At 37.6% G+C, this 22,387-nt stretch overlaps 3 protein-coding genes and 1 pseudogene across 3 annotated transcripts; 1 reads left to right on the top strand and 3 right to left on the bottom strand.

Moving 5' to 3' along the window:
• The first annotated feature begins 598 nt into the window (after positions 1 to 598).
• LOC130715005 (protein RALF-like 32) lies at positions 599 to 1,617 on the top strand. The gene has a single exon (XM_057564992.1). It carries the CDS (start codon positions 969 to 971, stop codon positions 1,308 to 1,310), a length of 342 nt encoding a protein of 113 aa, XP_057420975.1. The 5' UTR covers positions 599 to 968; the 3' UTR covers positions 1,311 to 1,617.
• A 104-nt stretch (positions 1,618 to 1,721) lies between these two features.
• On the bottom strand, positions 1,722 to 5,702 carry LOC130715004 (uncharacterized; annotated as a pseudogene).
• A 4,934-nt stretch (positions 5,703 to 10,636) lies between these two features.
• Positions 10,637 to 11,623, bottom strand: LOC130714119 (uncharacterized protein At4g04775-like). The gene is made up of 2 exons (XM_057564007.1): positions 11,190 to 11,623; positions 10,637 to 11,087 (listed from the first exon to the last, which is right to left on the bottom strand). The coding sequence occupies exons 1-2, from the start codon at positions 11,361 to 11,363 to the stop codon at positions 10,833 to 10,835; spliced, it is 429 nt and encodes a 142-aa protein (XP_057419990.1). The 5' UTR covers positions 11,364 to 11,623; the 3' UTR covers positions 10,637 to 10,832.
• Positions 11,624 to 13,150: 1,527 nt separating this feature from the next.
• LOC130713362 (uncharacterized) lies at positions 13,151 to 19,325 on the bottom strand. The gene is made up of 6 exons (XM_057563134.1): positions 18,914 to 19,325; positions 17,897 to 18,825; positions 15,791 to 16,007; positions 15,062 to 15,717; positions 14,700 to 14,944; positions 13,151 to 14,575 (listed from the first exon to the last, which is right to left on the bottom strand). Exons 1-6 carry the CDS (start codon positions 19,297 to 19,299, stop codon positions 13,151 to 13,153), a joined length of 3,858 nt encoding a protein of 1,285 aa, XP_057419117.1. The 5' UTR covers positions 19,300 to 19,325.
• Between the last annotated feature and the right edge of the window lie 3,062 nt (positions 19,326 to 22,387).

Here is a 22,387-nt window from a genome sequence, read left to right on the forward strand (position 1 = left end):
AAAGAAAAGAACATTGAAGATCAAGTCATTTAAGTTCTCTAATTACTAAAGGAAGAAAGTTTCTAATTTGATGAGGTTGGTATCGGAGTGTAGCCATAACTTTAGAGTGGACCCGGCTTGGTGGAGTCATAACTCTACCTTTGTGTTGGTCCTATGGGTAACTTAGCCACTGTGCAAATCGGTCGAACCGCACACCAGAACAATAATATCATTTATTTTTTAAAGTGATCAAGTTTCCAAATTATAGTTATAGTGATGAATGACTTTTCAAATATGTGGAAAAAATTAGATTAGGGACAGAAGCTATATAAATATAAGTGTAGCCGTGTAGGAAGATGAAAAGAGTTATATTGGTATCTTCCTCCTAAGTTCTAACATTCACTATTTAATAGTGTTTCAATCAGAGTGTAAAGAAATTCAAATCTTCAATTCTTTTTTCCATGCATGTATTTCATATAAGACAATCATATTCATGTAAAAAATATTTATATGATAGTGAGGTTAACTCTTCCATTATTTTTTTTATTCACAAGACTCAAATTGATATTATACTTAAGATGAATCATGTTCACTTCAACTCGAACTCGTTGGTTAAATGTTATATTCTAGTAATGAATCAAGTGTGTTGTAAGGCTCATTGTAATGTCCCAAATACTTGAGATGTATGATTATATCGACAAACCTTTACTTCTGTTTTCTACTTTGAGCACCACCGAACCTGAAAAGTAAAATACTTATTGACAAAGTAAATCATTAGTCTTCACAAAAAAGAAAGAAAAAAAATCATCTTAGCACATGGAAAATAAGACAAATACCATGCTGTCCAAAAAGTTAGGTGAAGTGCGTTCCATCAGATTACCACTAATGCAGCCTCCACTTTCAACTTTTCCAAAAGTTGGTGTAATATATTATTCTCTATATAGTGCTTCCGAGTAGAATGTTTCACATCCAATACACAGAACAGAAGAATGGCCTCAAAGTCCACCCTGAGCTTCTTCTACTTTCTGCTCTTTAGCTTTATGCATTTCAGCAGCACCGTGTTCTCATGGACAAATCATGCAAGCACATGCAATGGTTCCATAGCTGAATGCAATCAGGAAGATGAGCTGTTGATGGAGTCAGAAATAAGCAGGAGGTTTCTGGAGGAGAGAAGGTACATTTCTCCAGGAGCTTTGAAGAGAGACAAGCCAGTTTGTAATGGTGGTGCCAGTGGTGAAGCTTATAGTAAGTCTGGAGGGTGTCTTCCTCCCCCTTCAAATCCTTATAACAGAGGCTGCTCCAAGTATTATAGATGTAGGTCTGATTCTTGATTGGATCTTCTTGCAAATATCTCTATAAGGTTGCTGATGAATCATGCAGTTATATAATGTTTCTGTTGTCCATTGAAATCGAAAAGGCTTCTTGAATTTGAAATTGTACGAAACTTTCTAAGATATTCTGCAACAATTGTTCATTTGCATGGAAGAGCTTATTTGAGCTTATCATATACTATAAGCGCTTATGCAAATGTTTGAGAGAGCTTATGTAAATAGCTTATGGCTAGCTATAAGTTGTTTCAGCTTACAATCATAAATTGTTCAAATTAGCTTATGAATAATAGCTCATGCTTACCTATAACCTATTTTCAGCTTATTTGAATAACATTTTCAAATCAGCTTATAAATAAGTGCTTATGCGACATAAACGTAAACGCTTAATTAAGCCGTTAAGCTACACACCCCAAGAGTTCTTATTCTGTTGTTATGGCACTTAATTAATACTGCGTATCACTCAGAACAAGGATCAATTACCATGATTGTATCACATAAATAATACAGAACACAAGGTTTGTGATCTTCCCATTTAGATGGTTCATACATTTAAAATAAGTTCAATTTAAAGGGGCCATAGTAAAGATGGAGAGCAAATGTGTATTTTCTGTTATTTCATTATTGAAAAAGAAGACAGAAAATTACCTGTAAATAACATAACTAATTCTGAACATCAATCAGGAGGCAAGCACGTAAGTACATTTTCCAACATCATTTTAAAACTATCCCTTTCTAATGTATTTATAAAGGCTTGGAATGGAAAAAAATGGAAACTTATAAAAGTTTCTAACACTGCCAACCACAAAAGCAAATACTAAATTCTAGTCCTCGCAAAATGGTGCTTAAAAAATGGAACTTCGAGGATACATTACAATAAATGACTACTAATTTTTTCCCCTTGTCATTCTTAATTTACACTCTGCATGAACTGCCTGCAATCTACAGCATACATGCTTAAGCCATGACGAACTAATCTACTTCCTGTTAGAGAGAGAGAACATATGCATACACAGGATAGGAGAAATACGATAGGAGAAATCTAATCTGGTATTTCTCCATCGAATGGAAAAAGACAATATCTAGATACATAATTTCGCAAACTTCAAATTCATCGAGATTCCCAATCCTTCAATTTTTTGCTTCCTTTAGGTTTCGCTATAGGTGCGTTCATTGCTGCCATTTTGTCATTATACTTTGCACGAAGTGGATCATTGTAAGTCCATCTGTATTACAAATAAACATTATTGACAACATTAGAGCATAATATTACAACAGTTAGTATAAAATGCTCCTTGCAGTACTATAAAAAAAACCTTGTTTCTCTGGGAAAATGATGATCTAGGGGTTAATAGTTGCATGGTACGCAAAATGAATTCCTCTCATCAATGCATTAACAAATCCAAAAATTCATGGTAAGGGAGATAGATCTGACCCCAGGAAAGTACGCAGAGGCATAAAGACCTCAGAAAGACATTTTACTTTAATAACAACAGCCACAGTATGGATCATAGAATATCCTACAATCCAGCTTAAACAAAAATCTAGAATTTGAAACATAAATACATCATACATGGCGATGGTGCAGCAGTTTCTGTGACAATGCAGCGAAAACTCTACCTAAACATGCTAAAGCCTATAACATCAAATATGATTATCAACATGTAATAAAATGACTGTAAGCCTATCAACCTAGAATGAGAATGCATGATAAAACCTCGGTGAAAGAAAGAAAAAGAAAAAAAGGACGCATAGACCCTTTTCGCTGTTAAATCATAAGCATATTTCACAAGTTACATCAATATCCAGAACAAACAGATTCAGCGTCGATAATAAAACTAGCATTTCAGATGGTCTAAAGAGTAAAGACACAATCAGAGAGAACTCAATTAATATTAATATATAAATGTAAAATAATATGCTTTAACTATTATGTTATACTCTCTTAACTTCGCAAGCAAATGACAAAACAAGGAAAAACATACAAAACTCATCTTTCAAAGAAAATGCATTATAAAGACACATAATAGCTACTTACGGTCTAGCTATAAATGACTCAATTACATCATGACATGCAAGAACAAGATCACTTCTTATGGTCTAGTTAAATTCACTTAAGAAGTATTAGTAAAGATCACTTCTTACAGTCTAGCTAAGGTCACTAAAGTGTTAATCATTAGGAGGAAGACAGACACAGAAAATACAGATATCAGGGTGAAGTCAAGAAACTAGGGAAGTTGTAGACACCAAATCAGGTACACATTTTTACAAAATGAACACCAGCGAAGTAAAATCTATACAAGGCATAATTCAGAAAATTCATATAAAACATATCTTTTAACTATATTTCTTCCAACCAAAACCGTCATTAGCCTCAATGTCACACATAATCAAATTTCTTTAAGAAAAGTCATCTTTCATAAGAAGTACTATGTCACACTCTTATGATGACTAATCAGCATACAAAATTTCTATATCATAAGAGAAAAATAATTCATGAATCAACATTTCAGTTTAGACCGAAGCTTCTCAATATCATACCAAGAATGTAAAGGTAAGGGTGTATCAGTGCCATTGCAGATGCACTGCAGAAGTAAATGTGAAGATTGAAGATATAAATAATAATATGTTTTGGAGGGAAGAACAAAATGGGAATATCAATTAATAGAACAAATAATCCACCATTATTTTTTAAATAGAATATCAGATATAAGAGAAAGTGAACTTACGGGTTGTTCCAATCAGTAGTGTCTTCATTGACAAGATGGGTCCATTTAGTTCTTCCACTGCGACCAAAGTGCTTTACTTGCATAACCTTAGGTAATATTGACTTGTCCATTTTATCTTCTCCAGTTGGAGCTGAGAAATCACGTGAGAAAATATTGTCACTTCTGACAGTGGCAGCTGGGTCGTCGGGATCTGACTGGAAGAAAGCACCCTTGTGATAGTATTTTAGCATAAATCTCCATTTCTGTTTTGATGATTGGGTTTGCTTTGGATTCTTCCTTTCCCATTCTCTCCTCTCTTCCTCCGTCATGTTCCTTAATTTCTCAATCTCTTCTTTCTCTCTCAACATTGCCTCTCGTTCCTCCCTATCCCTCTTGATCCTACCAATCTCTCTCACTTTCCAGGCTTCATACTCCTCTGCCTCATTGAGCTCATCATCAGTATCCACATCAGCGATGTTCGCCTCCAATTCCAAATTTTTCTGGATCTCTAAATCCTCCCGGATCTTCTCGACAACAATCTGCTTTGTCTCAATTCTCCTTTCCTCCAATCTCTTTTGTTTGCTTCCTCAAGAGCCTGCTCTTCAGCCTCAAGTCGCTCACGCTCAGCAATGGTATCTGATCTCTCTCCTACTTGGGAACAAACACAGGCTTCACCATAGCCACTCCCGTGTACTCCTCATCAGAATCAGTCTCATACTCAGATTCCTCTTCCTCCTCCTCCTCTTCCTCCTCTTCTTCCTCTTCTTCCGCAGGAAAGGCTTCTTCCTGCTCCCTTTGAAGCAATTTCTCTTTAATCTGCCTCCTTCTTTCCGCCAAAGCTTCCTCATCATCCTCTTCAAAATCCAACCTTTCCTGCCTCCTAGCCTCCTCTTCAATAGTGGAAACAATTTCAGCTTGCCGAATGCGGCGATGATCAGCCCTGACTTCCTCGCGGTTATCAATCCTACTCTCCGCCAACCTACGAAGCCTACGATCATCCTTTCTAACAATAGTCCTATCTTCTTCACGACGAGGAAACGCTTCCTCCAATGCAGCTTCCCTGGTGGGTCTGATATCACCAGCAGCCTACTCATTCTCATCATCAGCCCATTCGGGAACTTTACCCGGCCAATACCGCTTCACCTTTGTTTGGCCAATCATACCTCTGAGTTTATCCCTTATAGCTATTATTGTATCACTAACACCTGCCGTCACCGACATTGTTCTTCCGCAATAAAAAAACCTAGTTTCTGATTCTCTTCCTCCTCCAAACCCTAATTTGAAATATGCATGGTAATAACTAGTAATAGGTAAAAGATTCACAGAAGAAACGAATAATTTCAGCTGAAAACGAAAAGCATTGCGAAAAAATATAACAATGCAGAAGAAATAGGAATGAACAGAGATCAAAAGCGATGTTGAGAACGTTGATGGTTAACTTTTGGTATACGTGAAGCAATTTTCAAGAGGATTTCGATTCAAAACAGTGCTGAAACTTCAATTGATGAAACGAGAAAACGAAACAGAGTAAGTGGAGTTCCGGTGACTTACAGTGGCAGAGACCAACAACTACGGCGGCCGGAACCCTCTCTCGGCGGCAGCGTCACCTTCGCCGAGTTGATTCTGCTCTGTGAATCTCTCGTATGGAAGAGAAGTTGATGAAAACTTGCCTTTGTTATTAGGCTTAATCCAGTTTTTGGTCCCCATCTTTTGTCATAAATATGGCTTTAGTCCCTCGCCGGAGCAAAGGTGGGGCTAGGTCCCCAGTTTTTGGCAAAATAGTTGGCTTTGGTCCCTCCGGCCGGTTGGGTCAACGCCGGAGCTCCGCCGGCTGACGTGGCCGGTGCCACGTCAATTAATGAGGCCAGCTGGATTTTTTTTTCCTTTTTTCATTAAATTTAAATAAAATTAAAACTTACTAATTATCTTACTAATTATTTACTAATTATCCTTCACTCAATTAACTAGCTTCTTAATTATAACACATTAAATTACCTAGAAACTGAATTAACACAGTCAATTTTGCCCGGGAGAAAGAAGGAAGAACGAAGGAAGAAACAAGGGAGAAAGAAGGAAGAACGAAGGAAGAAACAAGGGAGAAAGAAGGAAGAACCCAGAATCGAAGAACGAAGGCGACTACGAAGCTTGCAAGGTTAGTACTTCGGTCGATCTCCCTTCTTGTACTGGTTTGCTTTCGTAAATCGCGTTCGACTACTTGGTTCATGGGTGTTGAGTTGATTTAGGGTTTTGGATGTTGAGTTGATTTAGGGTTTTGGGTACTACTTTGTTAGTTACTATCAGTGTTGAGTTGATTTACGGTTTTCCATTCCCAAATCTGGGTATTGTTATGTGGTCGATTTAGGGTTCAAACTGATTATATGATTCCTTCAATGTCTTGTGTAGGATGACGTTCACGGTGGTTATCTACCATCAGGGGATTTTTTTTCATGATCCTCACCTGCATTACAGAGAGGGACGTGTTAATGTTCATTCTGGCATTGATGTTGACATGTGGTGCTTCTTTGATTGTCGTGATCTTGTGAGGGACCTGGGCTACACTGTAGGCAAGTTCAAGTTGTGGTGGAGGAAAGAAGAGGATATTGTCAATCACAAGATTAGGCCATTGTCTAATGATCTGCATGCCATGAATCTTGGGAAGTATGCTGAGAAAAGGCAGGTTAATGTGGAGGTGTTTGTTGAGCACGATGAAGAAGAGTTGCCAATAGGTTTGAATTGCACCCCATTGACAGTGATACCACCACCACCACCACCAGTCACATCCAAGCCTCCATCAAAGAATACTCTAACCACCAAGGCTCCTCAAACCAAATCTGCCATAGCAAAACCCTCTAAGCCCAAAACCATCCCACCTAAACCCTCCAAAGACAATGCTGGGTCAAGTGCACCATCTAAAGCACCATCCAAAACTGCCCCATCCAAAGCACCAATCAAAACTATCCCACCCAAAGCACCAACCAAAACTATCCCACCCAAAGCTTCCACAAAAACTGTCCCACCCAAAGCACCATCCAAAACTGCCCAACCTAAAGCTTCCATCAAATCTGTCCCAACCAAATCACCAACCAAAACTATCCCACCCAAAGCTCCCACGAAAACTGTCCCACCCAAAGCACCATCCAAATCTGTCCCACCCAAAGCACCAACCAAAACCGCCCCACCCAAAGCACCAACAAAAAATGCCCCACCCAAAGCTCCCACCAAATCTGTCCCAACCAAATCACCAACCAAAACTATCCCACCCAAAGCACTCCCAAAAACTGCCCCACCTGAAAAATACATTCCTTCCAAGAGGCCTGCTTCACAGTCTTTGAGGAGGTCCAATAGGGTAATGTTTATGGGGGGGTCTTCCAAAAGGCAAAGGGGTCTCCCTGAAATGTTGATCCTCTCCAGTGATGAGGAGGAACAAGAACAAGCGAAGAGGTCTAGGGCTGTGCTCAATGATGATGAGATGAGTTTCACTGATGAAACTTCTGGATGTGACACTGATGAGGTGCATTTTTCTGAAAGTGAGGAAGAGAGGGCTTATGATTTGAATGATGGGTTTGACAACTCCATAATTGGAGAGGCAGAGGGACAATTAAATGAGCAGCTGAAGAGAATGAGGTCTGGAAAAAGTGTTGCAGTTGAACATGACAATGAAGATGGCAATGAACCTGAACAACAACATGGGCATGAACATGGCAGTGAACCTGAACACCAACATGGCCCTTACATGGACAATTGGGACTATGAGGGAGTTGAGGGTTTTCACAATGACCATTACATGGAAAAGGAATGGGATTCTGAGAGTCTGGACAGTGTTTCTAGTGGTTATGAGTCAGAAACTGATTGTGAAGCTCAAGGCAATGAAGGTAAGCAGAAAAAAAGAAGAAGACCGAGAAGGCCCAAGAAAAAGCACCCCCAGTATCATGAGGAAGACATGAAAGCTGAATTCAAGTTTAAACTTGGCATGGAATTTACCTCAATTCAACAATTCAGACAAGCTCTGAGGGACCATTCAGTGCGTAATGGGAGGGAGTTGAAGTTTCTGAAAAATGATGATGTTAGAGTGAGGGCCATTTGCAGGAGAAGATGTGGGTTCTTGATATTCTTGAGCAAGGTTGGTGGCAAGCACACATATAGTATCAAGACTTTGATTCCTGAACATACCTGTTCTAGGGTGTACAACAACAGGAGTGCCACATCTGATTTTGTTGCCAGCAAGCTAAAGGAAAAGGTCTCTATTGTAAGGAAATACAGGTTGAGTGAAGTTGTTGATGAGATGAGGATCCATTACAGTACTGGGATCACAACATGGAGGGCATGGAGGGCAAGACAAAAGGCTTTGGCCATAGTTGAGGGGGATGCTGCCAGCCAATACACCACTTTGTTCAGGTTTAGTGCTGAATTGAAGAGAGCCTCACCTGGAAATTCCTACAAATTCCATTGTCTTCCTCCAACTGCTCAGATTAGTCAACCCAGGTTCAACAGATACTATATCTGTTTAGAGGGATGCAAAAGAGGATTTGTTGCTGGTTGCAGGCCTTTCATAGGTCTTGATGGGTGTCATCTCAAGACACAGTATGGTGGGATACTATTGTGTGCTGTTGGCAGAGACCCCAACGACCAATACTTCCCAATAGCTTTTGCAGTTGTGGAGTCAGAGTGTAAAGAAAGCTGGAAATGGTTCCTGGAACTCCTATTGGCAGACATTGGAGGGCTGAGAAGATGGATATTTATCTCTGACCAGCAGAAGGTAAGCTCATGACTGGTTGTTATTGTTTGGCTATCTTGTCTTACTGAATTATAAACATTCAACTTACCCTTGACCTATCTTGTAATGTTTTGTTCTCCTATTCAGGGTCTACTTTCAGTGTTTGATGAGCTCATGCCAGGAGTGGAACACAGATTCTGTCTAAGACATTTGTATGCAAATTTCAAAAAGAAATTTGGGGGTGGAGTGGTTATAAGAGATCTCATGATGCAGGCAGCTAAGGCCACTTATGTACACCTGTTTGAGGAAAAGATGAGAGAACTGAAGGAAGTGAATGAAGAAGCTCATGACTGGTTGATGACTCATCCCAAGAAATCATGGTGCAAGCATGCTTTTACTTTGTATCCAAAATGTGATGTCCTCATGAATAATCTTTCAGAGGCCTTCAATGCTACCATACTGCTTGCTAGGGACAAACCAATTCTCACAATGATTGACTGGATCAGGAGCTATCTGATGGGTAGGTTTGCTGCATTGAATGAGAAATTTCAGAGATATAACCATCCTTTCATGCCCAAGCCATTGAAAAGGTTAGCCTGGGAGACTAAAAGCAGCAATAATTGGGTACCACAAGCATGTGGACATGCCAAGTATGAGGTTAAGTCTGTATTAGATGGAGATCAGTTCATTGTTGACCTAAGGCAGAGATCATGCACATGTAATTGGTGGGATCTAGTGGGCATCCCTTGTAGACATGCTGTGGCAGCTATTTCATTCAATGGTGGTCATGCTGAATCCTATATCGATTCTTACTACGGAAGAGATGCATACCAGGCAACCTATGCCCATGGCATCACCCCAATCAATGGCAAGAGAATGTGGCCATACACTCCAGATGCACCAATTCTGCCTCCCTTGTACAAAAGGAAGCCTGGAAGGCCCAAAAAGCTTAGGAGGAGGGATCCACATGAGGATGACACTGATGAAGGATCTAGGCCTAATTCTAGACACAGATGTGGAAGATGTGGAACCATAGGCCACAACATAAGAACTTGCACAAACCCACCTACATCTCAGCCCACTGAAGATGTTCCTGAAACTGAGCCTACTGAAGCAGCACAACCTCCTCAGCAACCTACTGAAGCAGCACAACCTCCTCAGCAACCCACTGAAGCAACACAACCTCCTCAGCCACCAACTGTAGCAGCACAAAATCCTGTAGTAAGTTTATAAGATCTGAATTATCATGAAATCTCTATAAATTCTCAAAACTTATACCACCTTTTATTTCAATACAGGGGAATATAAATGTGCAGGAAGTTCAAGGTGATGGTGGACAGAGGGCAAAAACTGTGGAGGAGGCAAATCAAGATCCATCTACTTGAGAGGGACAATAATTGACCTAATTGAAGAAGACTTTAACTGTGGAGGAGACTTTAACTTTTTGTTTGCTTCAAAGGGAATCTTTCCTTTGAGTATGATGTAATAGTTTATTAGAGATGCACATGGAACATGGATACATGATGTCTGTTCTGTTTTTTAATGCCTGTAATGTTTGAAATATGGACCACTAATGCCCACTTGGCCTATTTAAGATCTGTAGTGGATGGACCACTATCATTTTGTAGTACTATTTAAATCTGTGGCTCTGCCCTTTCTGACTATGTTATAAAGCTTATGTTAATGTCTTCACCTTCCTCTTCTTCATTAATTGCTCCATATTGATTCATGTATACTGGCAGGGACTTATTCCAATTGATTCATGTATACTGTCTGGCAGGGACTTATTCCAATTGAGTTTTGCAGGGACTAAGACCAAACCATTTTTTTGTATTAAAGGACTGTAACCAATTCTATAAACCCTTCATAGGGACGACATCCAAAATAAAGATGTGGAACAAGGGACGCGATCCAAAATAAAGCTATGTAACAAGGATGAGATCCAACATATTAATTTCATTCACTGGTACAAAATGTAAGGTTTAGATTACTGCTACACTCCACTACGGTTACATCCACCACAATCCATTACACACGAAGCCATACAACCACTACAAACAACAGAATACATGTCAAAATTGCCAAGTTATTCTTCTGAATTTCTCATTTAAGGTTCCATTGCAGATTGACAATCTTCAACTGGCTATCCTCCAATTTGGTCTTCATGTCCTCCAATTTGGTCAAAGTGTCCTCCCACTTCCTCTTCGTAGCCTCCAATTCCATCTGTCTTTCTGCCAATCTCCTTTTCATATCCTCCAATTCTTCAAATGTTTTCACCCCTTCAATTACATTTTGTCTCTCTGCACCATCTAAGCCAGACTCATCATCCCATAGAAAAAAGCCACAGTCATTTGGTCTCTGAGATAAAATCGAATAAAAGCACTTTACTCATTAGGCTCAAAAATTAAAAAGAACAATGATAATTTCAGTAACAACATAACAAAGACATAAATGGCTTACCAAGAAATGTCTGCATCTCCAGAAATTTCTATTCGGGTTAATATCAGTGTGGGAAGTCAAATACACTACCAGGTCTCCGCAATTACACCTCCCACGTCGTATTATTGTGCGTCGAACAGCAATGGAAGAAGAAGATTTTGAACCAGATCGAGATTCCCTTGACGTTTGAGACATTTGCACAATTGGCCAGAGAATGAGGAAGGACGAGAGATGAAGAACAGAGATGAGGAACAAAGATGAAGAACAGAGATGAGGAACAAAGATGAAGAACAGATATGAAGAACAGAGATGAATATGAACTCAGAAACCCTAATTCTTCTTTAGCATGAAGAAGACGAAGAAGTAGAAGCTTTGGGTGCTTTGAGGGTGTCGTCTGCTTTGAGTCCATCTTCTTCTATTTAATTTGTATTTTTTTATTAAAATATGTAAATAATTAGTAAGATAATTAGTAAGTTTTAATTTTATTTAAATTTAATGAAAAAAGGAAAAAAAAATCCAGCTGGCCTCATTAATTGACGTGGCACCGGCCACGTCAGCCGGCGGAGCTCCGGCGTTGACCCAACCGGCCGGAGGGACCAAAGCCAACTATTTTGCCAAAAACTGGGGACCTAGCCCCACCTTTGCTCCGGCGAGGGACTAAAGCCATATTTATGACAAAAGATGGGGACCAAAAACTGGATTAAGCCTTGTTATTATGCTTTTATTTATATAATCGTTGGAGAGTTTTATTTTTTAATGAAAAAAAGGTTTTAATTTTATATTTTGTGTATTATGTAGAAAATGTTGTTAACGGTAAAGTGTAATTTAAGATAAAAAGACAATATTTTAACGATAACACTGTTTTTTTTTATGTTGTTGCTCAATGAAAACTTCACCTTACATACTTTCTTAATGTGGGCGGTGGTTAACTTTGGTTAGGGTTTTTGGTTTGCTAGAAATAATGGTGGAGAAATAAAGCGGTGGGTGGGAGGAGTGAGAGGAAGGGGAATAATGAAGAAAAATGTCAGGAGAATCGAGATTGATGAAAGAAATTTAAAAAAGTTAAAACTAATACGAAAAATTAGGATTGTTAATGTGAGTTAACCTGCCCCGCTTTCAATCCGTAAAAGAGGGTGTGGTGGGCGTGGTTGACTCATTTTTTGAAATGTATGCTCCTTAAATATCACAATTGCTATTTGCTCCTAGAAGTCTCATTTAAAATAATATAATTAATATTGGATAATGAAATTACAACTGTACTAGTGTTTTTACCCGTGCGCTGCACGACGAATTTTTTTGTGATATTATTGATACATCAATTATTTCTTTGATTATAGAAAATTTGAAATACTAAAAAAGTAAGTACAAACACAATAAGGTTGAATCAATTTTGTACTTGGTTCTTTGAGAACATAAGGATCTTGAGATATAAAAATAAAATTTTGATTTGAATGTTGTACTTCATAATTGATGACAGCACCTATAATATTCCATAACTTCATGCAGTACAAAAAATATCAGAACAGAAAGTAATGGTACAATTTAATTTCAGATTCAAAACTTGACATCATATTCCTATGCAACTTCAAGCCACCAATGCAGAGTTCGGCTATCCCTATCAGGCCTTTCAACTTTGATATTGACACTGAAAAACTTGAAAATAGAGAGGAGTTAGAACATAAGACTCCAAAATATTAACAGTTTGGTTTTCTTGTACAAAATATTAAGCTTCCCTTAAATGGAAACAACCCATTTTTTAATATAAAGTGTATGAAATGAAACCAAAGAGATTTTTTACAGTAATCATGTAATAATACCTAATAAACACAAAGCAACAAATTTCATATTTGCTTTTCAGCTCCTTCATCCAATTCATGAGTTCCTGCAACAATATCCAAAAAAGTAGATAATAAGAAAGAGTTGAATAGTAGCCTATAATCAATTCGTATCTAAAATAGTTAACATAATTTTGAACTAACCAATCATATGTTCTGAAAAACTTCTTCATAAACTACATTTCGAGTGCAATTTGAAACTAAACCTTTGTCATCCCCAATGAGAATCTTCAACCCTTTTCTAGACTTTACCCTTGATAGAGCTACATATAGCCGCCCGTGTGTGAAGACAGGTCTAGGGAGATATAATCCAACATGGGATAACGATTGCCCTTGACTCTTATTGATAGTCATTGCAAAACACACAGTTATAGGGAACTGCCTTCGTTGAAATTTAAATGGAAGGCCAGTGTCGGAAGGAGTTAGACTTAATCTAGGAATATAAACAGGTTTACCTGATTTAAATCCTGATAAAGTTGTGGCAACAATTATATAAGGCGTCAAGTGAGTAACCAACAATCTGGTCCCATTACACAATCCAGAACTTGGATCCATATTACAGATGAGCATGATAGGGACCCCAACTTTTAGAACAATCCGGTGGTTTGGAATACCAGAGCATTTAACATCATTCAAAAATTCTGAAGTAAACCATTCAGCATCAATATCAGAATCTTCATCAGATCTACATGGAGTATCGTAGCTCAAATACTCTGTTTCCTCCCCAGGAATCATAGATAGCATGAAGTTGTTGACCTCTTCTACACTTTCTAGAGTAGGTGCAAGGAGTGCTCTTTGTTCCCAATATTCATGTTTTTCCAAATTAGCAACAATATTGGGATATGCAAAATTCACCAATTCAAGTAATGGTTTTTCACTCTCCTTTATTAACAAATCAGAGGGAATCTCTATCATTGAATCATCATCATCATCATCATCAATAGACTTAACTGTACCATCCCCAACTTGAAGGAGCCAATCTGCGAATTCTTTGATTTCCTGAGCTGAAGAAGAGGAAGCAGCATGTTGTAATCTCATGTTAGTAGTTAACTTCATAACTTTACAGTACTTCCATAAGTATGATGAATTCACAGTAGAAGAAACAATGTCTGATCTACTTCCTTTCAATACAACTGGAAGAATTTGTCTGAAGTCTCCGCCCAAAACCACAACTTTTCCACCAAAAGGAATATCATGGCCAAAGGTTCCTTGAGTCTTCATAATGTCATTAAGAGTTCTGTCTAAAGCTTCAAAACAGTGTTTATTCAACATTGGGGCTTCATCCCAAATGATAAGACTTGCTTTTTGAAGTAATTCAGCTTTATGAGAACCTTGCCGAACATTACATGTGGATAATTCATGAATTGAAATAGGAATAGCAAATCTTGAGTGAGCAGTTCTCCCTCCAGGTAATAATAGGGAAGCAATCCCACTTGACGCAACATTCAGAAGGATTTTTCCTTTAGACCGCAGCGCAGCAGACAGAGTATTCCATACAAAAGTTTTCCCAGATCCCCCAAATCCATATAGGAAAAAAAAAACCCCATTATTGGAAGCCACAGCGGTTAATACCTACGAAATATCTCAGTATATTAGAAAACTCAAAAACAACAAATTATTTAAAAAATGTCATTTTAGATAAGACTTTGAATATAAGAAAAAAATAAACATTTAATTGATGGCTAATGATAAGAACCTTTGTATAAACTTGTTTTTGCTCAGAAGTTAGACATTTAACCAATTCTTGATGTGTCTTGTTCATTTCCTCCTTCTTGTAATTAAGTTCGTCTGCAACAAATTGGTTTTCGAACCGAAATGTCTCACTAAAAGATGGATAAGGCAAGCTAGGCCATTCTTTAAGAGACCTTCCATTGCCTTGTAACACCTTCTCTAACTCAATTAGACATAGATTCATCAAATCTGCATCATTTATTTGAAGACCTACAAAAAATGATTTGAGTGCACAACATTATATTCTTTAAAGGAGGATTTTGAATAACATCATTTAAATGAATTCAAAGTGACTGTATTATAATTCAAAACTATGAAATCAAATACCTGGCATTCTAAGCAACTTTCTTCTTTCATATAGAATCCCATCACTTAAAATCCTCCATGTTTTATCCCATACTTCTCTTGGCTTACTTATTGCGTTTGAGGATAACAATGTAGCAAATAAATCCCTCATATAGACTCCTGAACCAAACTCACTTATGTGAATAATACCATCAATATACTCTCTCTCATCTTCCATTAGACCCATGGCATCGCATGCATCTTGAATTGTTGGATAAGTAACCCCTTTCACAGTTCTCAAGCTTTTAAAACTGTCACACCCTCTTTGCTTGGTTAATAATATCCTCATATAGTACACTTCTCCCATTCCTGGAGCAATGTATTGAAGACGACCAAGGGAGAACCCTTTCTTCCTACGCTGCCATACTTGGGACCCTTTGTTAAAAACAAACATAGAAGGATATTCCGCATAAGTCAAACTTCTACCCTCAGGGTAGATCTTATTAGCTTTCATCCATGCTAAGAATTGGGTATCCTTAGTTGAACATTTGTCAACTACTCCTTCCAAGTCGTCGTCATCGTTGAACAAAACGCATTGTTGACCCGAAAGATGAAATGTTAAGTGCTTTACAGGCGGCCATCTATCATGGATATCAAATTTGAATGTCCTCCATGCAGCCTCACAAGGAGTTAGATACCTGAAATAATTTTTTAGTTAATTTTCGTGAGATCAAATTATACGAAAAAAAGAAAAGGTAAAAGAATACTAACCTGCAATCATAAAACTGTTTAATTTCATCTTGGTCTGACTCTCCATCTTTTGCTTTGGAAATTTGGACGTTCACTCGATCACTACCTTTATTTATATATTTGAATAGGTATTTAATTTCATTTGATTTATTGCAATACTCAACATTTATATGACCCTGGTAGCGCATTAAAAGCCGTGGATTGTAAGGGACAACAAACCCATTGTCAAGCGGAACTCCTTTCTTCATGACGTAAATCCCTGTTTTCCTTCTCTTGTAAATAGGGAAGCCATTGTCATCAACTGAAGTACAATTCTGATACTTTTTTGGGAAATGTTTTGAACACTTCCCCTCAACCATGCAAACAGATTTGGGATCGATAACCCCACACGGGCCGTGAATCATGTATGACGAAACTGCCTTGTAGAGTTTTGGGTATAATTGCGGGTCAGGAAGCTCAGCTGAAATAAATTTGTCAATTTCTTGACCAGAGTTCAATTTGAATTGGGGTTTCAACCATAACAGAATGTGGGCGTGTGGCAACCCACGTTTTTGGAATTCTACAGTGTACATACCTTCAATTCAAATTAAATTCAAGATTAATCTAAACGCTGTCGGATCATATTCAGAAATAATTATTGAAATTGACTTAAAAAACATAGGCTTAATACATCAGAAGGCCCCTGGAATTGTAAAGGGAATCAGTTTCAGGGCCTGTAAAATTTTCGCATCAAATTGGGTCCCTAAGAATTTTTTTTTAATTTAATTAAGGCCAAATCTCAATTTTGTCCTAGTCATCAGTGACACCTGGCTTTTATAAGTTTTTTTTTTAATTAAAAAAATAATTTTTAATTCCAAGTCAACAAAATAATCAGAAAAAAAATTTAAAAAACTTAATAAAAACCTAATCTAATAATCCTAAACTAAACAACCTAATAATCTAATAAACCTAATTTAAAAATCTAATCATCAACACCATATCACCAACCCAGAAACCCACCGCAACCCACGCCACCCTCACCCCCAACCGGAAACCCACCCCCACCAATCGCAACCCACCCCACCCTCACCCCCAACCCCACCCAGAAACTGAGCCCACAAAGAGAAGATGAAGAAGAGGAAGAGGAGAGGGAGAGGAACAACCTTGCGATCAGATCTAGGCAAGAAGAAGCACCACCAAAACCCAGCACCCAGCTCACCTTGTCATCATCTTCAACATCTCACCCAGAAACTCACCCACCTCGTAACCCACCCCACCCTCACCTGCAACCCACGACAGAAACCACCCCCACCCAGAACCCATCACAACCCACCCCACCCCACCCGCAACCCAGATGGAGGACAAGAGATAGAAGAGGGAAATGGCGCCATCATCTGAGTCTGTTCCGCTCTACCTCATACCACCACCACCACCCCCACCGATTCCCCTTTCGTTTGCTGCTATTATTTTGGTTGTGGGATCCATGAATTTGACAAAATGCAGAAACAAGAGTTTCCTCTCTCTCTCTCTCTCTCTCTCTCTCTCTCTCTCTCTCTCTCTCTCTGTTTCTCTCTGATTCTGATTCAGATTTCAAAGACGGTGAGAGGGGCTTCGCTTCGTGCTTCTCAGTGGAAAATGAAAGTGGGGTGTGGGTTGCTAGTAGTAGCTCTCAGTGGACGATGGCTGAATGGGAGGGGTGGAGAACGACCCAAAACTTGTCTCTTTCGATTTTGTGGTGGTGGAGAAGGAGGAGGTGTTGATAATGGTGGAGAGGGAGGGATCATAAGGGTTGAAGCTGCGGGTTGGTGGAGGGTTAGGGTTGAGGGTGGTGTCGGGTTGAGTTTCCTGGTGGGGTGGGGGTTGGGTTTTTTTTTTTGTTAATTTATGATTTGGAATAAAAAATTTAAGTTTTCAAAATTTTCAATTAAAAAAAATTAGAAATGCCACGTGGAAAAGCTGAGTAGGCTAAAGTTCGAGCCACATCATCTGCTGGACCACTTTGTCCTTAATTGAATTAAAAAAAAAAATTTAGGGACCCAATTTGATGCGAAAATTTTTCAGGCCCTGGAATTGATTCCCTTTACAATTCCAGGGGCCTTCTGATGTATTAAGCCAAAAACATATGAAGAAAATGAATAATTTACATACCTGCATCAACAGCTCCAAATATTTTTCCTTTCCTTAAATCAGACATCAAATTATCAAGTTTCATCTTGAACACTCTAACACAAATGTCAGGCCTATCTTCTGCTTTCAATTTCCTACAACGAACAAACCTCTGAATCTCCCCCCATTGGGAATTACACGTGGCAGTAATAAAAAGATCAGGGTATCCATATTTTTTGCATATTGACATTGCATCCTGACAATTGTTAAACATGTAATGGCGACCACCGGTAAAGGAAGGAGGCAATATAATGCGCTTTTCTACTGATGACGGGTCTGTCTCCCCCTTATCAATTGCCTCTGCAACGCCATTTAAATAATCTGCTCTAATCACTTTTTGATTGAAACGAATATAAGAAAACCTATTCGCTTCAATCATGGTATATGAGTCTACCACAAATTGTTGGAACAACCTCTTGGCAAAAACTATGTTTCCATACTCATGATTTCTTTCTTGAACACGAAAAGCAATGAATTGCCTCAAAGAAACTTTCCATCTCTTGTAGCTACCCATGTTTCTGAACATCTCACTGATAGGGATATCTTCCCGAAAGCCATCTTCTCCATAAGGAAATAAAATAGGATACTGCAATGGAATGAAAGCTGTATGGGTTTCATGAATATTTGTGAGGAATCCGTCGTCCATTTTAACAACAACATCTCTCCCAAAGTCTGAGTCGCCAATGTCCCCAACAATCAACGCTGCAACCTCATCTGTTGAGGGCATATTATAGGTTCTTGGATCTTTCCCTCTAGCTTTGAAAAGACGGATGGATAATTGAGCAGAATCATTAGAGTTCAAGTGTTCGCGAACCTGCCTAAAGATTTTGGCCAGAACATTGTTATTGTCAATCATTTGTTTCAAGTCTTCTACTAAAGAAAGATCAAGACCTTGCCCTTTTCCATTCGAACTACAAAAGAAATGAATAAATTATCATTAGTATATAAAAAAATCATAGCCTTATTCTATGAATAAATAGCAATTAATTAATATACTACCTCACATTCTGGACTCTATTTGCATTCTCATTTTGAGTGTCATAAATGTATAGTTGAGCAAATTTTGGAGGTTGCCCTTGACGGGGGATAAGAGAACCGATTCGGTGATAGTTTTGGCCACTCAAGACAAATTGAGGGGGTCCCCCCCCATCACTAATGGATGTTAGAACCTTTCCTCCCATAGACGTAAATGCAAACATGTTGTTATACGCTCGTATGTTCTCCTTGAAATTCTGAGCTCTAGGATCTTTGTCAGTGAGTAAATCAAGAAGTAGAGATGGAGGTTTAGGGAGAAAAGGTAAATCAACTTTTCCCTTTAGACAACACAATGAAAAAGCCGTTGATCCAGTGGAATCAATCTTGCCAGATTTCTCATTAGGCCACATGAAGGCACCGCAATAGAAACAAACACTGGTAGGATCTCCGAAATCAAGCACTTCTGCAATAACAACAAAAAATTGAAATTACAGAATGAGCAATATTGGGTAGAAAAAAATTACATATCAATAATTAAGTTTAAGAAGCTGTGAATAATCTATTACCTGAATTTTCAGCTATATGAAGCAAGGCTGCTATATTAGCTGGAATTTCATGAACAACTTCTTGGATGTCCTCATCGTGATCATCATCTGAATTGCCATTAGCTAGCATTCATGGAAAACGTTAAACCCTCATTTCATAACCAATAAATTATACCCAAAATTATTAGATAAGATAAAATTTTATAAAACCTGATTCAGCGTCTTCAGAATCACTACTTAATGCTCCTGGTTCACATAAAGACACATTAGATGGTTCTGCTTCAACTTCCACATCATTGGATTTCCTTACATATTTAGACCTTAATGATTTCAGTGCTGCTCTGATATCTTCGCTGTTACTGTAACCTTCAAATAGTTTGGATTTCCTTCTAGACTTTACCCTTGAAGATTTATCAATATTTCCATTACTTGTATTTAAGCATGACAGAGACAATTGTTTGGATGACGAAGCAATTTCCCCCGCGTCAGATGGCTTTCTTTTGTTACGGGCATTTGAATTCCGAATACCAATAGCTTCTTTATAACTTGACGGAGATGGACTCTCCCCTGAAATTAAATTTAGAGAGCTGTTTCCATTCAAGGAGAATGATCCTCCAACAGCTATACAAACAGATATAGATTAATTAACAAAATAAACTTTGAAGCAGATGGAAGTTAATTTTTGAATATAAACATAGAAAAATATCAAACATGAAATAAAATAGTTAGTTGTTTTAACGGAAATAACATAAATTCCAATTACCTGCATTTCCAGCAATTTCTTGGCCTTTAGATGAATGATTTCTATCAGCTGCGTTTTTTTTTCCTTTCATTTTTAGTAGGAATTGATTTACCAAGGTTAGTTGCTTGATGGGTTGCTGGAAAATAAGAATAAGTCCATTGAAAGACATTTTAACAAAAGACCTGAAAAAATATATAGGTGTTTAAAGTTTTGAACACAAACCGAAAGGATTGGATGGATTGTTTGCAGGACATATTTGAACAGAAGACATTCCTGAGAAATCCAAGTTGAATACTTTTGGTGTTTGCATTCTTGGGGAGTGTCCATAAGATTCAAAAGGAGCTTTTGAAACAGAAGAAGCTGAATGCAAGCAACAAATATTAATCTACTTATAGAATGTATCAAACAATTTCCAATGAATGAGAAAAAAATAATAATAAATTTAACAAAACTATTAGCATAGAAAGTCTTACAGTGGATTTCCTTCCAACTTGATTTTTGAGAATTCTGCAGAGTTGACGTTAAACATGACGGAACGAATTGACTTGAGGATGAAGCAATTAATCCGGAATTTACGAGGGGATTCGGGGAATTGAACTCAGAATTTCCTGACAGTAAATTACTTCGAATGGCATCTAAATCTTCAAGGGAAAAACGACTCACTGAATTCAAAATAGCTTGATCAATTGGCTTTCTCTTATTCCCCTTATTTGAAAACCGTCTATCCATAGCTTCTTTATAAGTTATTGAAGGATAATTGGCGAACGAAATATTACATGTTCTGTTGGTTTCATTCAATGAGAAGGACACTCCAGCAGCTACAAAAAAAAATAGCAGAATCAATTATTTAAGAATAGAAGAATAAACTCAAAAAAAAAATTACAAATTTAATACCTTCTGGGGTTACTGAATTCTGTTTGCCTGTATATGAATCTCCTCTATCAGCACCAATTGTTTTCCTTCTCTTTTGAGAAAGTTGAGTAGGAACATTATTCTCAAGGTTAACAGTCTGATGTTTTCCTGTAGATAAAGATATATGAGTATAACAACCATTAATGACAAAAAGAGAAGCAAAAAAAGGAATCAAAAAGGGGGAACACATACCAGGGGTTTTGGATGGGGTTGTTGTAGAACATCCTTGACCATTAAACAATACAGAGTTAGCCAAATTTGATAAATTGGCTAAAGGCGTTCTTGTGGATTGACCAGAATACTCAGTAGGAGAAGCTGATTCACGGGAAGCTGGAACAAACAAAAAATAGTGTTAAACTCATGGTCTTCAAGACGATATTCAACCTGTAATGAGCTTCAAATTATTACGCTCATTACAAAAATGAAGAAAATAATACTTACAATGATTTTCCTTCGAACTTGAACCCTTCTTATTTAACATTATCACTCTCCTCCTATCTCTAGCTTTTGTTGAATTAGTCCCCGGAGTTAAGGATGAAGAATCCATTGAAGGATAACTGAGAGGAATAAGACCCTGACACAGGAAGAAGATTACAAAACTACCATAGTGCATAGACAGCTTTCATGTGAGCCTCTATCTGGAATGAAATTAGAATAGAATGAGAAGACAGTGAGAAATATGTGTGGCAAGGTATTCAAAGGTTTCAGAGAAGAAAGGGAGGCAAAACAACGCGCTAAAAAACAATGGTTCATATATCAACAGACTTTATTTGGTCCAATATTTCCTATATATAAGGGATATTGAAAGATTTGATAAAGAGATTAAATGTTAAAATAAAAGGATTTGTTAGTTATTTTAAATTATTATAATTTTGACGAAAAAAACTTAATTTAATTGGGGAAAAAATAATAACAACTTATATTACAAAAATCTGATTTGATTTGTTACTATCTAAAGTTTAAAAGATTACTTTTATTATATTTCAAATTCATGGATAGAAGAACATGAAAAGTTTTATGCTTAGAGGAGAGGAAACAATTTATATCCGGATACCAATGCTTGTTTTTTTCAAGGTTATAAAGCAAGATAATGTATCAAGGAAAAAAAACGAATATTAATTGATCAATAAAAAGGAATCCGTTTTTTTATAAACTGCACAAAGTAGAACTTGAAAGTTTGTTACATTATTGACAGGTATTTAGTTTACAAAAGAGTGTATAAATTAATTTTGTTTGCCACCATTGATCTACTTTTCTTCGACTTTAGGGAATTTCAAGGGGTTAAGAAGAAGCAATATG

This window comes from Lotus japonicus, chromosome 4 (assembly GCF_012489685.1).
Source record: "Lotus japonicus ecotype B-129 chromosome 4, LjGifu_v1.2".
Classification (NCBI taxonomy): domain Eukaryota; kingdom Viridiplantae; phylum Streptophyta; class Magnoliopsida; order Fabales; family Fabaceae; genus Lotus; species Lotus japonicus.